This window comes from Rhinopithecus roxellana, chromosome 4 (assembly GCF_007565055.1).
Source record: "Rhinopithecus roxellana isolate Shanxi Qingling chromosome 4, ASM756505v1, whole genome shotgun sequence".
Lineage (NCBI taxonomy): Eukaryota > Metazoa > Chordata > Mammalia > Primates > Cercopithecidae > Rhinopithecus > Rhinopithecus roxellana.
Window position 1 is genome coordinate 4,125,044 of NC_044552.1, and position 23,711 is coordinate 4,148,754.

Below are 23,711 nucleotides of genomic sequence, written 5' to 3' on the forward strand. Positions count from 1 at the left end.
AGAGATTTTCCTTCTCTGAAGTGAAAAGTACTTAATATGATATTTTCTTCCTTTGTTTTGTTGCGTGAAGAACAGAAATGAACATGAAAGGAAGTGTAGTACAAATTAATCAGTAACATATTGTTTACTATTTACATTTTATCTTTATGTTTTCTCTAGAAACTTAGTTGAAATAGCTTCATTTTACTGAAAAATTTATGTTAGAGCTATCGATTTTTTGTGTGGTATTTTTTTGGGGATGGCATTGCATTTTGGGAGTTAATGTGGAAAATTTACATCTATAGGAGGGTTTCAATAATGGGTCCATACATTGCTCTGAAACAGTCTTTTCCCATTGGAACAAAAATTGAATGTGGGAAAGACCATTTTAAATAGCAAATATTTAAATCCTATTTTTAATTTTAAAAATGCAGTATACATAACATAAAATTTGTCTTAACCATTCTTAAATTGAGTAGTGCTGAGTATATTCACATGGTTGTGCATCCAATCCCAAAAACTCTTTCCATCTTGCAAAATGGAAACTCTGTACCTATTAACCAACAACTCTCATTTCTACTCCCTCCTCTCCATCCCAGGCAACCATCATTCTATTTTCTTTCTCTGTGAATTTGACTATTCTAGGAACATCATATAAAGTACTTCTGTGTGTGACCGGCTTATTTCATTTACCATAATGTTTTCAAAGTTTATGTTGTAGCATGTGTCAGAATTTTCTTTCTTTGAAAAGCTGAATGTTCTGTTGTAAGTATGTACCATATTTTGTTTATTCATCTGTTGATGGACACTTGAGTTGCTTCCACTTTTTGGCTGTTCTAAATAATGCTGCTAGGAACATGAGTGACAAGTATCTTTTTGGCACCTTGCTTTCAGTTCCTTTGGGTATATACCCAGCTGTAGAATTATTGGATCATATGGTAATTCTGTGTTTTATTCTTTGTGAAAACACCATACTGTTTTCCATAGTGACTGTATCATTTTACTTTTCCATCAGTATTGTATAAAGGTTCTAATTTCTTCCTATCCTCACCAGTGCTCGCTATTTTCTTGTTTTTTGTTATAGCTACTCTAATGAGTGTGAGGATTTTCCCCTGTGTTTTCTTCTAAGAGTTTTTCTTGTCAAGATTGTTTTGGCTGTTGAAGGTCATTTAGATTTCATATGAATTTTAAGATGTATTTTCTGTTGTTTGCAAAGAATGTCATTGGGATTTCGATTGGGATTAAATTGAATCTGTGGTCATTTTGCTTATTACAGATAACAATGTTAAGTATTCCAATCCATTAACATGGAGTGCTTTTTCTATTTATTGATGTCTTCTTTAATTTCTTTCAATATTGTTTTGTAGTTTTCATTGTGTGAGTCTTTCATCATCTTTGTTAATTCCCAAGTATTTTTTTTGTTGCTATCACATATGAAATTGTTTTCTTAATTGCTTTTTTGAATTATTTATTGGTAGTATGTAGAAACAACTGACTTGTGTGTTGATTTAGTATCATACTTTGCTGAGTTCCTTTATCCTGATAGTTTTTTGTGTGGAACTTTCAGGGTTTTCTGCATATAAGATCATATCATTTATGAATAGAGATCATTTTACTTCATTCATTCCAATTTGAATGCCTTTTCTTTCTTTTTCTTGCCTAATTGCTCTGGCTAGACCATCCAGTACTGTGTTGAGTCGAACTGGAAAGAGCAGGCATCCTTGTCTTGTTCCTTCTCTTGATCCTGATCTTACAGGAAAAGCTTTCAGTCTTTCAACATTGAGTATAATGTTAACTATGAATTTTTATTATGTTGATATTGTTCCCTTCTACTTCTAGTTTTAATGTTTTTATCATGAAAGGATGTTGAATTTTTTAAAATAATTTTTCTGCTTGAATTGGGATGACCATGTGTTTTTTTCCTTTCGTTCTACCAATCTGGTATATTATTACATTGACAGATTTTCATATTTTGAGCCATTCTTGCATTCCAGGAATAAATCCCACTTGGAAATTGTGTATAATGCTTTTAACATGCTGCAGAATTTAGTTTGCCAGTATTTTGTTGAGGATTTTTGCGTTAGTATTCATAAGGAGTATTGGTCTGTAGTTTCCTTTTCTTGTATGCCTTTGGCTTTGGTATTAGAGTAATGCTGGCTTATAGAATGAGTTAGAATTTATTCCTTCCTCTTCATTTTCTTTTTTAAAAGAATTTCAGAATGGTCGATGTTGGTTCTTTTTTAAATGTTTGGTAGAATTCACCAGTGAAGCAATCAAGTCCAGGGTTTTTCATCTTGAGGTTTTTTATTACTAATTAAATTTCTCATTTCTTCAGGATTCAGTCTTGGTGTGTTTTGTGTTTGTGGGAATTTGTCCAGTTCAGCTAGGTTATCCAGTTTGTTAGCATACATTGTTCATAGCACTCTCTTATAATCCTTTTTATTGCTGTAAGATTCATAGTAATAGTCCCACTTCATTATAGTTTTAGTAACTTGAATCTTTTTTTTTCCTTAGTCAGTCTAGGTAAACATTTGTTAATTTTGATAATTTAAATTGTTTTATCTTCAATCATGTTGATTCTTTCTTCTACTCAAATGTGCTTTGGAACTCCTCCAGTGAATTATTCATTTCAGTTATTAGACTTTTAATCTCCAGAATTTCTTATTGGTTCCTTTCTGTTTTATATCTACCACTGGTAGATAAAAATGGTAATGGTATTGATGTTATCATTTAGTTCATGTATCATTTTTCACATCTGACTGGCATGAGATTGTGTGTATCTCATTGTGGTTTTAATTTGCATTGCTCTGATGATTAGTGATGTTGAGCATTTTTTTCATCTTTGTTGGCTGCTCGTATGTCTTCATTTGAGAAGAGTCTATTCATATCCTTTGCTCACTTTTTAATGGGGTTTTTTCTTGTTCATTTGTTTTAAGTTCCTTATAGATTCTGGATATTAGTCTTTTGTTGATGCATAGTTTGCAAATACTTTCTCTCATTCTGTAGGTTGTCTGTTTATTGTGTTAATTGTTTCTTTTGCTGTGCAGAAGCTCTTTAGTTTAAGTCCCATTTGTCAATTTTTGTCGCAGTTGTTTTTGAGGTCTTCGTCATAAATTCTTTGCTTAGGCCAATGCCCAGAAGGGTTTTTTTCTGGGTTTTCTTCTAGAGTTTTTATACTTTGAGGTCTTACACGTAAGTCTTTAATCTTGAGCTAATTTTTGTAAATGATAAGAGGTAGGGGTCCAGTTTTGTTCATCCATAAATGGCTAGCCAGTTTTCCTTGCACCATTTATTGAGTAGGATGTCCTTTCCCCATTGTTTATTTTTGTTGACGTTGTTGAAGATCAGTTAGTTGTAGCTGTGTGACTTTATTTCTGGGTTCTCTGTCCTGTTCCATTGATCTGTGTGTCTATTTTTATACTAGTACTATGATGTTTTGGTTACTATAGCCTTGTAGTGTGGTTTGAAGTCAGGTAATGTGATGCTTCTAAGTTTGTTCTTTTTGCTTTGGTTTGCTTTGGCTATTCAGGCTCTTTTTTTGGTTCCATGTGAATTTTAGATTTTTTTTTTTCTGATTTTGTGGAAAATGGCATTGGTAATTTGATGGGAATTGCATTGAATCTGTAGATTGCTTTGGGTAATGTGGTCATTTTAATGATATCGACTCTTGTAATCCATGAGCATGGAATGTTTTTCCATTTGTGTCATCTATGATTTCTTTCATCAGTGTTTTACAGTTCTCTTTGTAGAGATCTTTTACTTCCTTGGTTATATATACTGGGTATTGTATATGTGTGTGGGGGTGTGTGTGTGTGTGTGTGTGTGTATTTATCTGTTGTAAATGTGATTGAGTTCTTGATCTGGTTCTCAGATTGAATGTTGTTGGTGTGTAAAAATGCTGTGATTTTATTTTTATTTATTTTTTAATTTTTATTTTTTAGTTTTTCAAATGAGTTGATGTTATGGATTTTTGTACATTGCTTTTGTATGCTGAAAAGTTACTGAAGTTATTTATCAGGTCTATGAGTCTTTTGGAGGATTCTTTAGGGTTTTCTGGATATATAGTCGTGTTGTCAGCAAACAGAGATAATTAATGTGTCTTCATCTTTTCCTATTTGGATACCTTATATTTCTTTCTCATGCTTGATTGCTTCAGCTAGGACTTCCAGTATTATGTTGAATAGGAGTGGTGGGAGTGGACATCCTTGTCTTGTTCCAGTTCTTAGGGGGAATGCTTTCAACTATTGCCCGTTCAGTATTATGTTGGCTGTGGGTTTGTCATATATGGCTCTTCTTATTTTCAGGTATGTTCCTTCGATGCCTTGTTTGTTGAGGATTTTCATTGTGAAGCGATGTTGAATTTTATCAAATGCCTTTTCTGTGTCTATTGAGATCATGTTATTTTTGCTTTTAACTCTGTTTATGTGATAAATCACATTTATTGATTTGTGTTTGTTGAACCATCTTTGCATCCCAGGGATAAAACCCACTCGATCATGGTGAACTCTCTCTTAGATGTGCTGTTGGATTTGGTTTGATAGCATTTTGTTGAGAATTTCTGTGTCTGTGTTTATCAGGGATGTTGACCTGTAGTTTTCCTTTTTTGTTATGTCATTGCTAGGTTTTGGAATCAGAATAATACTAGTTGCATAGAATGAGGTGAAGGAGAAATCCCCCCTCTTCAGTTTTTTGGAATAGTTTCACTAAGATCAGTACCAGTTCTTTGCATATCTGGTGGAATTTAGCCGTAAATCCATCTGGTCTAGGGCTTTTTTTGGTTGGTAGATTTTTTTTTTTTTATTACTGATTGAATGTTGTAACTTGTTATTGGTCTGTTCAGAATTTCAATTTCTTTCTGATTCATTCTGGAAGGTGATGTGTTTCTGGAATTAATCTGTTTCCTCTAGGTCTTCTAATTTGTGCACATAGAGATGTTATTGGTAGTCTCTGATCTTTTGTCTTTCTGCGGTGTCAGTTGTGTCGTTTTTGTCATTTCTGATAGTGCTTATTTGAATCTCTTTCCTTTTTTTCTTGGTTAATCTACCCAGCAGTCTGTCAATCTTGTTTATCTTTTCAAATAATCAACTTTTTGTGTTGTTGATACTTTGTATGGTTTTTTGGTCTCAATTTCATTTAGTTCTGCTCTGATCGTAATTATTTCTTCTGCTAGTTTTGGGTTTAATTCTTGTCTTTCTAGTTCTTTTAAGTGTGGTGTTAGGTTGTTAATTTGAGATCTTTGTGTGTTTTGATGTAGGCATTGAGCACTGTAAATTTTCTTCTTAATACTGCTTTTGCTGTATCTCAGAGGTTTTGGTATGTTGTGTCTTTATTTTCATTTGATTCAATTAATTTTTTTGATCTCTGCCTTAATTTCATTGTTTACCCAGAAGTCATTCAGGAGCAGGTTGTTTAGTTTCCATGTACTTATGTGGTTCTTAGGGTTCCTCTTGGTATTTATTTTGATTTTATTCCACTGTGCTCTGAGAAGATGCTTGATATGATTTTGATTGTTTTGAATGTATTCGGACCTGCTTATGGTTGAGCATGTGGTCAATTTTACAGACTGTTCAATGCACAGATGAGAAGAATGTATATACTGTGGTAGTTGGGTGGAGTATTCTGTAGATGTCCATTAGGTTCATTAGGTTGACAGTCTAATTTATGTCCAAATCTTTGTTAGTTTTGTGCCATGATCTGTCTAGTGCTGCTGGTAGGGTGTTGAAGTCCCCCACTGTTATTGTATGGCTATCTCTTTTTTTAGGTTCTAGTAGTAGTTTATAAATCTGGATCCTATGATGTTGGGTACATATGTATTTAGGATACGATATCTTCTTATTGAATCGAGCTCTTTATCATTATGTTGTACCCTTCTTTTTTTTTTTTTTTTTTTTTTTTTTTTTTACTGTTCTTGGTTTAAAGTTTTTTTTATCTGATACAAGAATAGCAACTTCTGCTCTTTTTTGTTTTCCATTTTCATTTTCCATCCCTTTATTCTGAGCCTATGGGTGTCATTACATATGAGATAGGTCTCTTGAAGGTAAGGTTGGATCTTGTTTTTTTAATCTAACTTGCCACTATGTCTCTTTTAAGTGGGGGATTTAGGCTGTTTCCTTTCAAGGTTAATATTGATATGTGAAGTTTTGTTCCTTTAATAGTGTTGTTAGCTAGTTGCTTTGTAATCTTGATTGTGTAATTGCTTTGTAGGGTCTGAGCTTTGTGCTTATGTGTGCTTTTATGGTAGCAGGTATCATTCTTTCATTTCCATGTTTAGAACTTGGTTGAGCATTTCCTGTAGGTCCAGTCTGATGGTGATACATTCCCTTTGTGTTTGCTCGTCTGGGAAAGATTTCATTTCTTCTTTGTTTATGAAGCTTAGATGAACAGGATATAAAATTCTTGGCTGGCAAGTTTTTTTTTTTTTTTTAAGGAGGCTAAAAATAGGCCCCCAGTCTCTTCTGAGTGTAAAGCTTCAGCTGAGAAGTCCACTGTTAGCCTGATGGGTTTTCCTCTATAGGTAATATAGCCCTTTTCTCTAGCTTTCTTTATGATTTTTGCTTTCATGTTGACCTTAGTCTGATGACTATATGTCTTGGGGATGTCATCTTATGTAATATCTCACAGGAGTCTCTGAATTTCTTGATTCTAGATTTCAGCTTCTCTGTCAAGATTGGGAAAATTTTCCTGGATTATTCCCTCAAATATGTTTTCCAAGTTGCTTACTTTTTCTTCTCTCTCAGGAATGCTAGTAAGTGAAAGATTTGTTTGCTTTACATAATCCCATATTTCTTGAAGGCTTTGTTCATTTTTTAGAAATTCCATTTTCTTTATTTTTGTCTGCATTGGTTAATTTGAATGACTGGTCTACAGGCTCTGTAATTCTTTCTTCTGCTTTGTCTAGCCTATTAACTATATTTTAAAATTCCTTTAGTAAATTTTAGAATTCAAGCAGTTCTATTTGTTTCTCTCTTAATATAGCTATCTCGTCTATCATATGCTGAATCGGTTTTCTGGTTTCTTTGTATTGGATTTCAACTTTTTTCTTGGATCTTGTTGAATTTAGATGCAATACGTATTTTTAATCTTTATCTGCCATCCTATACATTTCAGTCTGGTTAGGATCCATTGCTAGAGAGCTAATGTGATCCTTTGAGGTGCCAGAACACTCTGGCTTTTTGTACTGCCAGAGTTCTTACACTAATTCCTTCTCATTTGAGGAAGCTGTCTCTTTTTATTTTGACTTTGCCATCATTTGGATGTGACTTGTTTTTTCTTTTTTTCCTTAAGGGTATGACTGTGGTATATGTTGTGTATTATCATTTGCCTTTGTTTCTGGGTTCTTCCAGAGAGCCAAAATGCTATAGGGGTTCCTTGGTTATGGATAGCTTCTGTGCAGTGGCTTTCTCAGATGATGCTTATTGTAGTGATGAATTGGCTCTAAGAGCTGACACCTAACACCTTATCTCCTATGGAGCTGAGGGTGTGGAGATCCCAGGGGGCTCATCTTGTGGACTAGCACTAAGCCCTTTTTGTAGCAGATTTTTATTTGGTGGCGCAGTTTGGGTTGCAGTCCAGTAGATGGCACTTAAGAGTAAGAGCTGGCAGGTAGGCTGGCGTTGGGTGGAAGCACCTGCCCTGAGCGGGCAGGGGATGGTGATGGGAAGAGATCCGGTGGGGTGTGCTAAGGTCTTGGGGGAGAAGGTGGGTGGGTACACCCACTCCTCATCCTGTGCTGGCAAGAACGTGATCCACTTCCTATCAGGCCCCCATCACAAGGCTCCCAACCTTCATTTCATAAAGATTTTTTCCTTTGGTTCCTGTCTGTGGGTTGCGGGTTCACTCCTCTGAGGGCTGCCACCAAAATGGGCTCAGGGAGAGTCTCTTCCTCCAGATGGGAGCAGGCAACTCTGTAACTTGTCTTCCCTTGTCGGAATGTTACTGCTCTGTGTAGGGAAGGGGAGTTGGGCCCCACCCTTCCTGAAAGCTTGAGCTGTGCAGGGCTCACCTTCAGTAGAAGTGGAGCCGCCACGAGAAGCATGAAATATGTTGTGTGTCCAAGTGCATGTACTGGCCCCTGGCAGGGAGAACACTGCTGCATCAGCAACAGTGTAGGGGGATGCAGGAGATGACCCCTTCCCCACATCCATTCCTGGGTGATGATACTGCCTCTTGCAGTGGTTGGCACTGTGCCTGCATTTCCTTTGTCCCCTGGGGTGCTTTTGGTGGGCCGCACTCTCTTCCACTTAGGGATGGCCCATGCAGGGGGTTAGATCTCCAGAGATCTCACAGTTACCTGGGGAACTGCTGGTTCCCTGTGCTTGCCAAAGTTAGCGTGGTTTGTGGGGTGTGTTTGCAGGGAATCTGGTGGTGTGGTGACTCAAGGGCAGAGAATCCCTGGGCAGGGCAGCATCCCACCGCCAGTGAGCGACGAGTATGGTATCTGGCACCTGAGGGTAGTGTGGACATGCCTGTACACACGAGTTGGCCACCAGATTCTCCAGCCCCAGGAGGTTTTCAAATCGCCACCAATAGTGTTGCTCTGGGTCACAAGGGCAGAGGAGCACTCTCCAACAATTTGTTGGTCAGGAGATCGTTGGAGGAGTGAGGGGAGCAGAGAACTACTCCCACCTACCCTTTCCACAGGGCTCCAAGGTCCTTGAGGGTCGATCTCTGCCAGACTCTTGCTGCTTTCCTTTTCTGCACCCCAGCTTCTTCCCATGGGCACTCTGACAGGTCCTGCTTCCCTTCCCTCAGTTTTCTGTCTAGAATTTGTCCACTCACCAGTAACTTTTATCTATTTTTTGAGAAAAACTGGCTTTTGATGTCCCTAGTAAGCCATCTTGGGACAAAAAAAAAAAAAAAAAAAAAAAAAACACACACCACAAAACAAAAAACAATTTCGTCTGTTATTGAATGTCCTAATCTTTAAGTGTCTGGCTCTCCAAAAGGGAAAAGAGAACAAAGAAAGGGGACAAAACCAGACGTTGGCCTTTTAAATCCTCTGAAAATTGCTAGCCAGAGCAGGAGGGGTTTTCAACAGTTGCTGCCTCTGTGTCTGCATCTCCCTGATTAGAAGCAGCAATTGTGATCAAAGCACAGACTCCCTGATGTTTGGAGCACAGGGTCCTTATTGGCCCACCTTGACTTTCATAAGCCATGTTATAAGCTACTTCAGGAACAAGTGCATGGCTGCCTGTCCAGGGGTTGGGGTGGTGGATGAGTAGCTGCCATTGTGCTAAAACCTGAAATCGACTGAAATGAACCTCAGTTTACCCTCCAAATCTTCCCCTGGAAGTTGCAAGCCTTTAATAGATTCTAGAATCCCAAAATAGTTACATCAGACAGATTCTGCCAATGTGATTGTGGTCTAGGTAGGGTGACAGATTCTAGATGCTTCTTGCTCTAACATCTTCTATTTCATAAGTCATAATGTTTTAAAGAGGGTAGTACAACACAGTCTACAGTTACTTTCCTATGTTCGTATGGCTCTAATGCTATATAATTAGCCCTTTCCTTTGTCTCCCAAGTAAGGTAATTATTTACATGTGTGGTCATCTTCCTAACTGTATTGTGAACTCTTCTACTAGTCTTCCCATAGTATACATAGAATATATTCAATAACGATTTGAATGTGAGAATTACACATTATGAATGTGGCTTCTTCATTTCATCATCATTGACTTGTGATTTTTAAAGATGTTTGAGTTTGAACACAGAAAAATTGAAGTTTACATCCAGTGTCTTTATCTCAGTAAAATGGAGTAAGTTCATATGTCTGTTGAAAGTGATTGGATGGGGTAAGTTTCAAGGCAGCATGAGATGTGTAACACCCTCTGTGTCTACTTCAGAGAACAATCTAATAGCAATAAATTTTTTTTTAAGTGCTGATTGGCAGCTAAGGCCCATGGGAGGTTGGATAGCATTGTAATGGATTTAATGCATTTCTTCAAACTGCTTCATGGCATAAAAGTAGAGCAGAGAACTTGAATGGTTGGGATAGTCTAGGTTTAGAGAATGCTGAAAACAGTAGGAAAGTCATACATGAACTAGTTGCTGAACTAGGAAAGTAGAAATGAGGAAGGGTGTTGTATAATGGCAAGATGGATGTGAAAAGCATACGTAATAATGGGGAGAAAAGGAAATGGTGAGATATTATGAAAAGAATGATCTGGAGTCTAAATTTGGCAAGTAAGGATTAATTTTCTCTTTCCCACTGAGTTAAGAAAATGATACAAAATTTTACCACGAAGTCCTAAATTTTCATTTTATAATTAGTCTGTTTCTTCACTCAACAGACATTTAATGTGTCTCTTCTGTGTTAGGTTCTGTGCTAAGTACCAGGACAACAAAGATGCAAAAGTAAAATTTATCTCAGCAGTTCTGGTGCCTAACAATGCTTGGCATTCAGTAAATACTTGTTGATTTTAATTGATACTTACATAATCTTATACATCCAAGAAAATTTAGCTTTCTGTTATTCAACAATGACAGCAGGACTGTATTATTTGTGTGACCTTCCACCTTAATTTTCATCACATGTAGACTCTAGTATCACCTGGATTATTCAGATTGATTTTCCTACTTAAATTCAATAGAAAAATTGTGAATCTGACTATGAGGGGAGGCAATATGAACTCATTAAATATGTATTCCTGTTTGGAGAAATATTGGCTGGATAGCTAGAATTTTTTAGATTGGGAATTCAGGTTTTACATCAGCAATCAAATGAATCGTAGTTTAGAAGTTTTATTTTTTAACTTCTCATTTTGAAATAATTTCAGGTTTACAAAAAAATTGCAAAAATAGAACAAGCAATTTCACCTTTCCCAATGTTAGCATTTCATATAACCACAGTACAATGATCAAACCAGAAAATTAACATTAGTAAATACTTTAATCCATAGGCCTTATTCAAATTCCATCAATTATCCCACCAGTGTCCTTTTTTCTGGACTAGGATCCAATCCAGGATCACACATCATATTTAGTCAAAATGACTCTGTTGTCTTCTTTAACATGGAACAATTCTTTAGTCTTTGTCTTTCATGACCTCAATACTTTCGAAGAGTACTTGCCAAGGCCGGGCATGGTGTAGCTCATGTCTGTAATTTCAGCACTTTGGGAGACTGAGATGGGTGGATCACTTGAGTCCAAGAGGTTGAGGCTGCAGTGAGCTCAACCACTCCAGCCTGGGTGACAGAGTGAGACCTGTCTTAAAAAAAAAAAAAAAAAAAGTACTGGCCAATTATGTTTCAAAATGTCTATAAATTTGGATTTTTCTGTTTCCTTGTAATTAACTATAAGTTAGTACTGTTTTGGCAAGAATACCAGAAGAGTAATATTATATCGTTCCCAGTGCATCACATCAGAAGGCACATAATGTTGATGTGTCTCATTACTGTTGACATTAATTTTGATCACTTTATTAAGGATATGACTGCCAGGTTTCTCCTCGGTTAACACTGTTTTCTCACTTTTAGTTAATGATTATCCTATGGGGAGATACTTTGAGGCTGTGTAAATATCCTGTTTCTTTTTGTGCTTTTACCCACTGATTTCATCATCCATTAAAATCTTTTTAAAACAATTATTACTATTGTGTTTACCAATTAGAGTTTTTTTTCTCATAATTTCTTTTAAAATTACTAATTGGGGCTGGGCACGGTGGCTCACACCTGTAATCCCAGCACTTTGGGAGGCCGAGGCAGGCAGCTCATCTGAGGTCAGGAGTTCGAGAGCAGCCTGGCCAATGTGGTGAAATCCTGTCTCTACTAAAAATACAAAAATTAGCCAGGCGTGATGGCATGTACCTGTAATCCCAGCTACTCGGGAGGCTGAGACAGGAGAATTGCTTGGGAGATGGAGGTTGCAGTGAGCCAAGATCACACCACTTCACTCCAACCTGGGTGACAGAGTGAAACTCCGTCTTAAAAAAAACAAAAAAAATTACTAATTGTGTTTCTATTATAAGGAAAAGTTTTTCTCTTCTCTGTCATTGATTTATTTATTCAATTATTTACATCACATGGACTCAGGGATATTTGTTTTATTCTTTGAGTTATAATCCATTACTACCATTATGTATTTTGTTGCTCAAATTGTCACAGATTTGGCCACTGGAAGCTCCATCAAGTTGATGTATGTGTCCTTGCAACATGTCCCCATTATTTTTTGAGTGTTTCCTTTCCAGCACTGTAGGATATTCCACATTCATCTTTAGATAGTATTTCCTTTTAATGTGTGGTTTGCATTTCAAATTTTTTTTTGCTTTTTTTTAGGTATGAGGATACATGGGCTGCACTTCACAGAAGAGCCAAAGAATGTGCAAGTGCTGGAGAGGTAAAGAATTGGCTAATCTTATACTCGTGGCAAACTTTCCTTTTTCAGTGCTAAATTGCATTTTTAAAAAATTGAATTTATAATTGTTTGTGTCAAAATGTTTTGCAGGATATCTGAAATTGAATCTAGTTGTTGATTATGAAACTCCCTGAATAAAGCACCTTTTTATCATTTCTCTGTCAAGTAATTTAGTTTAGTTGAACTAGAGAGTTTATAACTTTTATTCTAAGGATAGGTAAATACCTGTTTTATGTAGATATAATGCTCTGAATTTTAGTCTGATGAATTTGCAATATATGTAAATTATAAGACATCTTTTTCTACCCTTTATAAGACATCTCTTTCCACACTATTTAAGAATTCCTTATTATTTGGTCAAAAAAATTTAACTTTGCTCAGTCTATCCAAAATTATTAATTTGCCTAACAAATAAATACAAAAATTTCAGGGGTCATCCTCAGTTCACTTAGAAGAACAAAGTATTTTTAAGCGCTAGTGTCTTGTAATTTAAATGACTTGGTAAATGTACTTAGCCAAGATCAAATACTCTCCTCGGTGTTGTTGATGTCAATCAAACTTCATTTTTTTCTGAAATGATTTCTGTAATTCTGACTTTAAATAAATTTAGACTGATTATCTTTACCATTTACCTAAATTAGTGAAGCTGTAATAATTATATACAACACAGGAATATATATGATGAAATGTAGACACTAGCATTTCTCTTAGAACTTACTGAGAAGAAGAAAATGTAGGTTTCTGATAGTAAGGCAGAATAGATACTTTGAAAAGCCCTACAGCTATAAAACACTTAAATGTTGGATATGTTTTTTAAAAGTTCTTTAATATACATTAAGCTCACAAAAATTAAGGGAAACATAAAGAGCCAACAACACAACAAAACAGAACAGGGAACTTAGATCAGAGTCATTAACACAACAAAACAGAACAGGGAACTTAGATCAGAGTCATTAACACAACAAAACAGAACAGGGAACTTAGATCGGAGTCATTAACACAACAAAACAGAACAGGGAACTTAGATCGGAGTCATTAACACAACAAAACAGAACAGGGAACTTAGATCGGAGTCATTAACACAACAAAACAGAACAGGGAACTTAGATCGGAGTCATTAACACAACAAAACAGAACAGGGAACTTAGATCGGAGTCATTAACACAACAAAACAGAACAGGGAACTTAGATCGGAGTCATTAACACAACAAAACAGAACAGGGAACTTAGATCGGAGTCATTAACACAGCAAAACAGAACAGGGAACTTAGATCGGAGTCATTAACACAGCAAAACAGAACAGGGAACTTAGATCGGAGTCATTAACACAGCAAAACAGAACAGGGAACTTAGATCGGAGTCATTAACACAACAAAACAGAACAGGGAACTTAGATCGGAGTCATTAACACAACAAAACAGAACAGGGAACTTAGATCGGAGTCATTAACACAACAAAACAGAACAGGGAACTTAGATCGGAGTCATTAACACAACAAAACAGAACAGGGAACTTAGATCGGAGTCATTAACACAACAAAACAGAACAGGGAACTTAGATCGGAGTCATTAACACAACAAAACAGAACAGGGAACTTAGATCGGAGTCATTAACACAACAAAACAGAACAGGGAACTTAGATCGGAGTCATTAACACAACAAAACAGAACAGGGAACTTAGATCGGAGTCATTAACACAACAAAACAGAACAGGGAACTTAGATCGGAGTCATTAACACAACAAAACAGAACAGGGAACTTAGATCGGAGTCATTAACACAACAAAACAGAACAGGGAACTTAGATCGGAGTCATTAACACAACAAAACAGAACAGGGAACTTAGATCGGAGTCATTAACACAACAAAACAGAACAGGGAACTTAGATCGGAGTCATTAACACAACAAAACAGAACAGGGAACTTAGATCGGAGTCATTAACACAGCAAAACAGAACAGGGAACTTAGATCGGAGTCATTAACACAGCAAAACAGAACAGGGAACTTAGATCGGAGTCATTAACACAGCAAAACAGAACAGGGAACTTAGATCGGAGTCATTAACACAGCAAAACAGAACAGGGAACTTAGATCGGAGTCATTAACACAACAAAACAGAACAGGGAACTTAGATCGGAGTCATTAACACAACAAAACAGAACAGGGAACTTAGATCGGAGTCATTAACACAACAAAACAGAACAGGGAACTTAGATCGGAGTCATTAACACAACAAAACAGAACAGGGAACTTAGATCGGAGTCATTAACACAACAAAACAGAACAGGGAACTTAGATCGGAGTCATTAACACAACAAAACAGAACAGGGAACTTAGATCGGAGTCATTAACACAACAAAACAGAACAGGGAACTTAGATCAGAGTCATTAACACAACAAAACAGAACAGGGAACTTAGATCAGAGTCATTAAAACAACAAAACAAAACATGGCAGTCGGGATCAAACTACTAAAACAGAAGCTTTGGAGATCTGTGGGAGTAGGAGACTTTGTCTGTGGGGATCTGAATCTGAGACTTTTGATAAAGCTCTTTGGACTTTGAGGTGGCTACATCCCCTCGGTGAAAGCTTAAGCTAGGGGAGAAAAATGTACCTGTTGGCTAAAGGAGTCAACAAGGAAACCTGTCTGTCTTCCTAACAAGTTGGCATAGCCTCCTTTCTTGATTTGTTACCATGGTATTGGCTTCATAGGAGTATGGGGTTCTAAGTTATATTTCCTGCATGATCAAGGAATCTCTAAGTTAAGAAATAAAAAAGTTGGCTGGGCGCAGTGGCTCACGACTGTACTCCCAGCACTTTGGGAGGCTGAGGCGGGTGGATCACCTGAGGTCGGGAGTTCGAGACCAGCCTGGCCAACATGACGAAACCCCATCTCTAATAAAAATACAAAACTTAGCCGGGCATGGTGGCGCATGCCTGTAATCCCAACTACTCCGGAGGCTGAGGCAGAAGAATCGCTTCAACCTGGGAGGCGGAGGTTACCGTGAGCTGAGATTGCGCCACTGCACTCCAGCCTGGGCGACAGAGTGAAACTCTGTCTAAAAAAAAAAAAAGATTTGACACCGAACAAAAACAAATGCAAATTCTCCATGGATGAAACAGTCTAAACGTAGGTCCCTCAGATTTCCACAGATTAAGTCAGGCTCCCTGTCCTCAAAATATTAGCAAGCACACAAGTAAACCACCAAAAGTTTGAGTCACCAGAACCAAAGAGTGAGATTTAGACCCACAAAGGACTGTAGATACTGCACTATTGAACATTAACTGTTAAGTAGTTATATATAAAATCTTTCAAGAGATAAGAGATGGACTTAAAGATGAGTAAGGAAGAAGGCACTATCAAATATTTTAGAGTCATTGAAATTACAAACCCAAAAGATGTGCTTAAAGGCAATTTGAGGCAGCCAAAGAAAGAAAGAGTGAAGTAGAAGAGAGAGTCAAAGAGTACACGGAAAGGATTTCAGAAAGAAAATGGAAAATATGAAAGAGGAATTGATAGGCAGAGAACACTTATAAAAGTGTCTTTAGGTTGAACCAAGTGAGATTGCTAATATTTGATGAATTTTGATCTGTAAAATTGCAGTTTCGTATGAGCCCAATATATCCAGTAAACCTAAACAGTTCTAGAAAGAGCATGAGGGAAAGACAATGTAGGAAAAGAAAAATGTCTGAGAATTTTCCATAAATGAGACGTGCAAATCCTCAGATCCAGAAAATACAACAAACAAGCAATATAATAATCCATTCCTAGACACCTCATGCTGAAGCTACAGAACCCAGTTGGGCACAGTGGCTCACACCTGTAATCCCAGCACTTTGGTAGGCCAAGGTGGGTGGATCACCTGAGGTCAGCAGTTTAAGACCAGCCTGGCCAACATGGTGAAACCCTGTCTCTCCTAAAAATACAAAAATTAGCTGAGCATGGTGGCGTGTGCCTGTAGTCCCAGCTACTCAGGAGGCTAAGGCAGGAGAATATCTTGAGCTGGGGAGGTGGAGGTTACAGTGAGCCGAGATCATGCCACTGCACTCCAGCCTGGGCAATAGCAAGACTCTGTCTAAAATAACAACAACAAAAACTACAGAATTCTAAAGGAGAGGAGAAAATCTTAAAATAACTAGAGAAAAGACAGATCACTTATAAATGAATGAGTTCCACAGCACACTTTTCAAACTGTTGTCAAGAATTAGAGTAAAAGCAAGACATACTCAGATAAAAACAGATTTTTCTGTCAGTAATCGTCCAATAAAAGAACTACTAAAGAATGTAATTCAGGAAAAAAAGAAACTAATTTTAGAAGATAGGTCTGAGATGTGGGAAGAAATAGTGAACAGAGAAAATGGTAAACATAGATAAATCTAAACAAATAGTGGGGACATATATATCAGTTGTCTAATTTGTGGGGTTAAAATGATAGAATAATAATACTAGATAACAAAGCATGTAAGATGGAAGGCAGATTATCAGCGTTCAGGCATTCTAAGACTTTTGTATTATTTGGGGGAAATATATCAATATTGATTAACCTCACTTTTAAAAGAGGCCGAGACGGGTGGATCACAAGGTCAGGAGATCGGGACCATCCTGGCTAACATGGTGAAACCCCGTCTCTACTAAAAAATACAAAAAACTAGCCGGGCGAGGTGGCGGGCGCCTGTAGTCCCAGCTACTCGGGAGGCTGAGGCAGGAGAATGGCGTGAACCCGGGAGGCGGAGCTTGCAGTGAGCCGAGATCCGGCCACTGCACTCCAGCCAGGGCGACAGGGCGAGACTCCATCTCAAAAAAAAAAAAAAAAAAAATGGCCGGGCGTGGTGGCTCACGCCTGTAATCCCAGCACTTTGGGAGGCCGAGGCGGGCGGATCACAAGGTCAGGAGATCGAGACCACGGTGAAACCCCGTCTCTACTAAAAATACAAAAAATTAGCCAGGCGCGGTGGCAGGCGTCTGTAGTCCCAGCTACTCAGGAGGCTGAGGCAGGAGAATGGCGTGAACCCAGGAGGCGGAGCTTGCAGTGAGCCGAGGTGGCGCCACTGCTCTCCAGTCTGGGTGATAGAGCGAGACTCCGTCTCAAAAAAAAAAAAAAAGTTAAATATGGAGGGCAGAATTTCAAGGGTAACCACACACACAAAATATAGAAAGTGGTTGGGTGCAGTGGCTCACGCCTGTAATCCCAGCACTTTGGGAGGCCAAGGCAGGTGGATTGCTTGAGGTCAGGAGTTTGAGACCAGCCTGACCAACATGGTGAAACCCTATCTCTACTGAAAATACAAAAAGTTAGCCTAGCGTGGTGGTGGTCACCTGTAATCCCAGCTACTTGGGAGGCCGAGACAGGAGAATCACTTGAACCCGGGAGGCGGAGGTTGTGATGAGCTGAGATTGTGGCACTGTACTCTAGCCTGGGTAGCAGAGTGAGACTCCATCTCAAAAAAAGAAAAGAAAAAGAAAATGTTTCTTCTAAACCAGTAGAAAAAAACTAGAACAATGAGAAAGAATTCAGTCAATGCAAAAGATGACAAGAAACTAGGGGAAAACGCATAACAAGCAGAATAAACAGAATACAATAGTAAATGTGAATATATCTGTGATCTCAGTATTTTTAAATGATTAATCTAGACTGCTAGAGGGCATATTTTGAAAGATGAGGAAAAGTCTATTAATAGTTTATAAGGTACTTACAAGGGAACACCTAGAACATTAGGACACAGAAAGATTGAATATATGGGCATACCTCAGAAATATAGTCAGTTTGGTTCCAGACCACTGCAGTAAAGTGAATATTGCAAGAAAGCAAGTCCAACAATTTTTTTTTGGTTTCTTAGTGCATATAAAAATTATGTCTATACTATACCATTGTCTATTAAGTATGTCTTAAAAAGCAATGTAATACCTTAATTAAAAAATACTTTATTGCTGGCTGGGCGCGGTGGCTCAAGCCTGTAATCCCAGCACTTTGGGAAGCCGAGACGGGCGGATCACGAGGTCAGGAGATCGAGACCATCCTGGCTAACACGGTGAAACCCCGTCTCTACTAAAAAATACAAAAAAAAAAACTAGCCGGGCGACGTGGCGGGCACCTGTAGTCCCAGCTACTCGGGAGGCTGAGGCAGGAGAATGGCGTAAACCCAGGAGGCGGAGCTTGCAGTGAGCTGAGATCCGGCCGCTGCACTCCAGCCTGGGTGACAGAGTGAGACCCCGTCTCAAAAAAAAAAAAAAAAGAAAAAATACTTTATTGCTTAAAAAATGCTCACAATCACCTGACCCTTCAGTGAATCATAAACTTTTTGCTGGTTGAGAGGTTTTTTGTTTTATGCTTGTAGCTGCATATCTGCACCCTGCAGATCAGGGTGGTGGTTTCTGAAGATTGGGGTAGCTGTGGCAATTTCTTGAATAAGACAGCAATGAAGTTTGCTGCATCTATTGACTCTTCCTTTCACAAAAGATTTCTCTGTAGCATGCAATGCTGTTTGATAGCATTTTACCCATAGTAGAACTTCTTTCAGAATTGGAGTCAGTCAGCACCTCATCCATTCGTGTTTCATCATGAGATTGCAGCAATTCAGTCACATCTTCAAGCTCCACTTCTAGTTCGAGTTCTCTTGCTATTTTTACTGCATTTAGAGTTACTTCTGAAGCCTTGAACCCCTCAAAGCCATCCATGAGGGTTGGAATCAATTTCTTCCAAATTCCTGTTAATGATGGTATTTTGACTTCCTCCCATGAATCATGAAGGTTTCGTAATGGCATCTAGAATAGTGAATTCTTTCCAGGAGGTTTTCAATTTACTTTGCTCAGATCAGTTGAGGGAACTTCTATCTATGGCAGCTGTAGCCTTATAAAATGTATTTCTTAAACAATAATACTTAAAAGTTGATATGACTCCTTAATTCACAGGCTACAGAATGGATGTTGTATTAGCAGGCATGAAGACAACGTTGATCTTGTATATCTCCATGAGAACTCTTGGATGACCAGGTGCATTGTCAATGAGTGGTATTATTTGGAAAGGAATATTTTTGTCTGAGCAGTAGGTCCCAACAGTAAGCATAAAGTATTAATATTCACTAAACCATGCTGTCAACAGATGTGCTGTCATCCAGCCTTTGTTGTTACATTTATACAGCACAGGCAGAGTAGATTTAGCATAACTCTCAAGGGCCCCAGAATTTTCAGAATGGTAAGTGAAGTGTTGGCTTCAGCTTAAAGTCCCCAGCTGCATTAGTCCCTGTCAAGATAGTCGGCATGTCCTTTGAAGCTTTGAGGCCAGGAATTAACTTCTCCTCTCTAACTATGAAAGTCCTAGATACCATCTTCTTCCAACAGAAGACTGTTTTGTATACTTGAAAGTTTATTGTTCAAGGTAGCCACTTTCATCAATGATCTTAGCTAGATCTGGATAACTTGCTAACACTTCTACATCAGCTCTTGCTCCTTCACCTTGCACTTTTATATTATGAAGACGATGTCTTTCCTTAAATTTGATAAACCAACCTCTGCTGTCATCAGACTTTTGCTGCAGCTTCCTCACTTCTCTGAATCCATTTATAGAATTGAGAGTTAGGGCCTTGTTATAAATTTGGGCTTTGGCTTAAGGGAATATTCTGGCTGGTTTGATCTATCCAGATCAGTCAAACTTCCTCTGTATCAGCAATCAGGCTGTTTTGCTTCTCTTCTTCTCTTCTCTCCTCTCCTCTCCTCTCCTCTCCTCTCCTCTCCTCTCCTCTCCTCTCCTCTCCTCTCCTCTCCTCTCCTCTCCTCTCTCCTCTCCTCTCCTCTCCTCTCCTCTCCTCTCCTCTCCTCTCCTCTCTTCTCCTCTCCTCTCCTCTCCTCTCCTCTCTCTCTCTCTTTTTTTTTTTTTGGAAACAGTCTTGCTTTGTCACCCAGACTGCTGTGCAGTGGTGCCATCATGGCCCACTTGCAGCCTCCAACTCCTGGGCTCAAGCAGATCCTCCTATCCCAGCCTCCCTAGTAGCTGGGACTACAGGTGTGAGCCACCACGCCCAGGTAATGTTTTAACTTTTTGTAGAGATGGAGCTATGTTGCCCAGGCTGGCCTTGAGCTCCTGAGCTCAACTGATCCTCCTACCTCGGCCTCCCAAAGTGAGATTACAGGGTTGAGCCATTATGTCCAGCCTGTTTTGCTTTCTTATCATTCATGTGTTCACTGGAGTGGCATTTTTAATTTTCTTCAATAACTGTTTCTTTGCAATCACAATTTGGGTGTTTAGTACATGATGCTTTTGGCCTCTTAGCTTTTGACATTCCTTTCTCACTAAGCTTAATCATTTCTGATTTTTTATTTCAAGTAAGAAATGTGTGACTCTTTCTTTTACTTAAATATGTAGAAGCGATTTGTAGGGAGTTATTATCTTAGGGAATAGGGAGTTCTGAGGAGGGAGGTCTGAGAATGGAGAGAGAAATGGCCTGTTGGTGGAATAGTCAGAACACACATAACATGTATTAATTAAATTCACCATCTTACAAATGAGTGCACTTTGTGGTGCCCCAAAACAATGACAATGGTAGCATCAAAGATCACTGATTACAAATCATCATAGCAGATGTAATAATGAAAATGTTTGAAGTATTTTCAGAATTACCAAAATGTGACACAGAGACATGAGGTGAGCACGTGCTGTTGGAGAAATGATGCTGATAGACTTGCTTGATGCAGGGTTGCCACAAACCTGCAATTTGTAAAAAATGCAATATCTGCAAAGCACAATGTAAGTGAAGTGCAGTAAATCAAGATATGCCTGTAATTGAAGGGAAAACATATACTACTGGACAAGTACTAACCAATGAAAAACTGATGTGTTAATATCGGTGAAATAGACTTAAAATGAAAAATGAAGAGGATCCTTAATAAGATTCAATTCCCTCAGGGGGAAAAAAGTCTAAACTGTGTATACCTAATAAAAGTTTTAGAATAGATAAAGCACAAATATAATTACAAGGAAAAAAACAGCTAAATCCACAATCAAAATGAGAAAATTTTAATACATTCCTTTTAAGTGATAGGAAAAAATAAAAACAGATGCAATAAGTATGGATATAGATGATTGGACTAATGTGATTAACAAATTTGGCCTTATGGACAAATGTAGAATGCTACTCCAGCAAATAGAGAATATAAATTTTTTTAAAGCATGTCTGGAACACTCATAAAAATTGACTACATACAGGGCCACAGCACAAATCTCAGCAAGTTTCATATAAATGAAGTCATGTAGAATATATTCTGTAATTCCAGTGCAAATAAAGCTGAAAGTTAATATAAGAAACCAATTTTGAAAACTATATTTGAAATTTTAAAATACATATTATGAATACTTTATGGTTTGAAGTAAAAAATGTAAATTTAAAAATAGAAATGAATGACAATTACTGTGTATAAACTTGTAGAATTTGCTAAAATCTATCTACAGGGAAACTGTATAAACAAAAAAAAAGATTGAAAATCAGTGAGTTAACCTAACTTAAGAATTAGGGAAGATAATGGAATACATCTGGAAGAAAGAATGAAAGTGGTAATAAAGGTAAGAGAAGTAAATGAAATAGAATACAAAAAATATAATAGAAACTATATACAGCCAAAAGTTCTTATAAAAGACTAATAAAATAATGTAGTTAACAGTTAAATCATTAGTTAATAAGTTGCTAGTGACACTGATCAAGAAAAAAATATATACTTTTAAGAATTAAAGGGACTATATTAATAGCTATAGTTGTAGCAGAGAATAAAAAGATAAAAGTTTATGAACTCTATGACAAATGTGAAAACTTATCTGGTCACACACCTATATTCCCAGCTACTTGGGATGCTGAGGCAGGAAGATCTCTTGAGCCCAGAAGCTCCGAGCTGTAGTGTGCTATGCCAATTGGGTACATACACTAAGTTCAGCATCAACATGGTGATGTTGAGGAGCAAGGGAACACCAGGTTGTCTAAGGAGGGGTGAACTGGCCCAGGTCAGAAACGAAATAGGTCAAAACTCCTATGCTGATCGGTAGTGGGACTGCGCCTGTGAATAGCCACTGTACTCCAGCCTGGGCAACATAGTGTGAGACCCTGTTTCTTAAAAAGAAAAAAAAAAAGAGAGAAAAAATTGAAAACTTAGATGAAATGGCAAAATCTTAGAATTTTTTTTTATCAATACTGATACTAGAAGCAATGCAAATCTCATATAGTCTTATAGCCACTAAAGAAATTGTATTGCTGTTTAAAAATATTTCTGCTAAGAAAGGACCAGATCCATAGAATTTTACAGGAGAACTTTCAGGAAATCCTTTTCTTCTTTCTCTTTCCTCTCCTCTCTGCTCCGCTCTGTTCCGCTCCCCTCCCCTCCCCTCCTCTCCCCTCTTTTTTCTTTTCTTTTCTTCCCCTTCCCCTGCTTCCTGCTTCCTCTTTCTTTCTTTCTCCTTCCCTCCCTCCCTCCCTCCCTCCTTCCTTCCTTCCTTCCTTTCTTTCTTTCTTTCTTTCTTTCTTTCTTTCTTTCTTTCTTTCTTTCTTTCTTTCTTTCTTTCTTTCTTTCTTTCTCTCTCTCTCTCTCTCTCTCTCTTTCTTTCTCTTTCTTTCTTTCTTTCTTTCTTTCTTTCTTTCTTTCTTTCTTTCTTTCTTTCTTTCTTTCTTTCTTTCTTTCTTTCTGTCATTTCTTGTTCAGAACTTTCAGGAGATCCTTTTCTTTTTTCTCTCTCTCTCTCTTTCTGGAAATCTATCATTTCTTGTTTTGTTTTTTGGGGGACAGGGTCTTGTTCTGTTGCCCAAGCTAGAATGCTATGACATGATCATGGCTCAATGTGGCCTCAACCTGCTGGGTTTACGTGTTCCTCCCACCCCAGCCTCCCAAGTAGCTGGGACTACAGGTGTGCCACCATGCCCATCTAATGTTTTTTTACAAAAATTTTATTTTTGAGATGCAGTTTCACTCTTATTGCCCAAGCTGGAGTCCAATGGCACAGCCTTGGCTCACTGCAACCTCCGCCTCCCAGGTTCAAGTGATTCTCCTACTTCAGTCTCCTGAGTAGCTGGGACTATAGGCACATGTCACCATGCCTGGCTAATTTTTGTATTTTTAGGAGAGATGGAGTTTCACCATGTTGGCCAGGTTGGTCTTAAACTCCTGACTTCAGGTGATTCACCCGCCTCGGCCTCCCAAGTGCTGAGATTACAGACGTGAGCCACCATGCCTTGCAAAAAAGAATTTTTTTTTTTTAGCAATGGTGGTCTCACTATGTTGCCCAGGCTGATCTTGAACTCCTGAGCTCAAGTGATCCTCCTACCTCAGCCTTCCAAAGTGCTAGAATTACAGGTGTGAGCCACTGCACCTGGCTGAAATCTACCATTTCAACATTTTACAAGTTC

The 23,711-nt window shown here is 38.0% G+C and overlaps 1 protein-coding gene across 5 annotated transcripts in view; it reads left to right on the plus strand.

Moving 5' to 3' along the window:
* The window catches only part of DTNBP1 (dystrobrevin binding protein 1), a 158,516-nt gene that overhangs the window by 13,135 nt on the left and 121,670 nt on the right, over positions 1–23,711 (plus strand). For 3 of the 5 annotated variants that reach the window (XM_010376394.2, XM_010376393.2, XM_030929318.1), the window contains exon 4: positions 12,255–12,315. In XM_010376394.2, the coding sequence (XP_010374696.1) occupies positions 12,255–12,315 (61 nt within the window). Of the gene's footprint in view, positions 1–4,221; positions 4,284–6,625; positions 6,725–12,254; positions 12,316–23,711 lie in introns of those variants that run through there. The other 2 variants (XM_030929321.1, XM_030929319.1) reach the window with 2 other exon arrangements.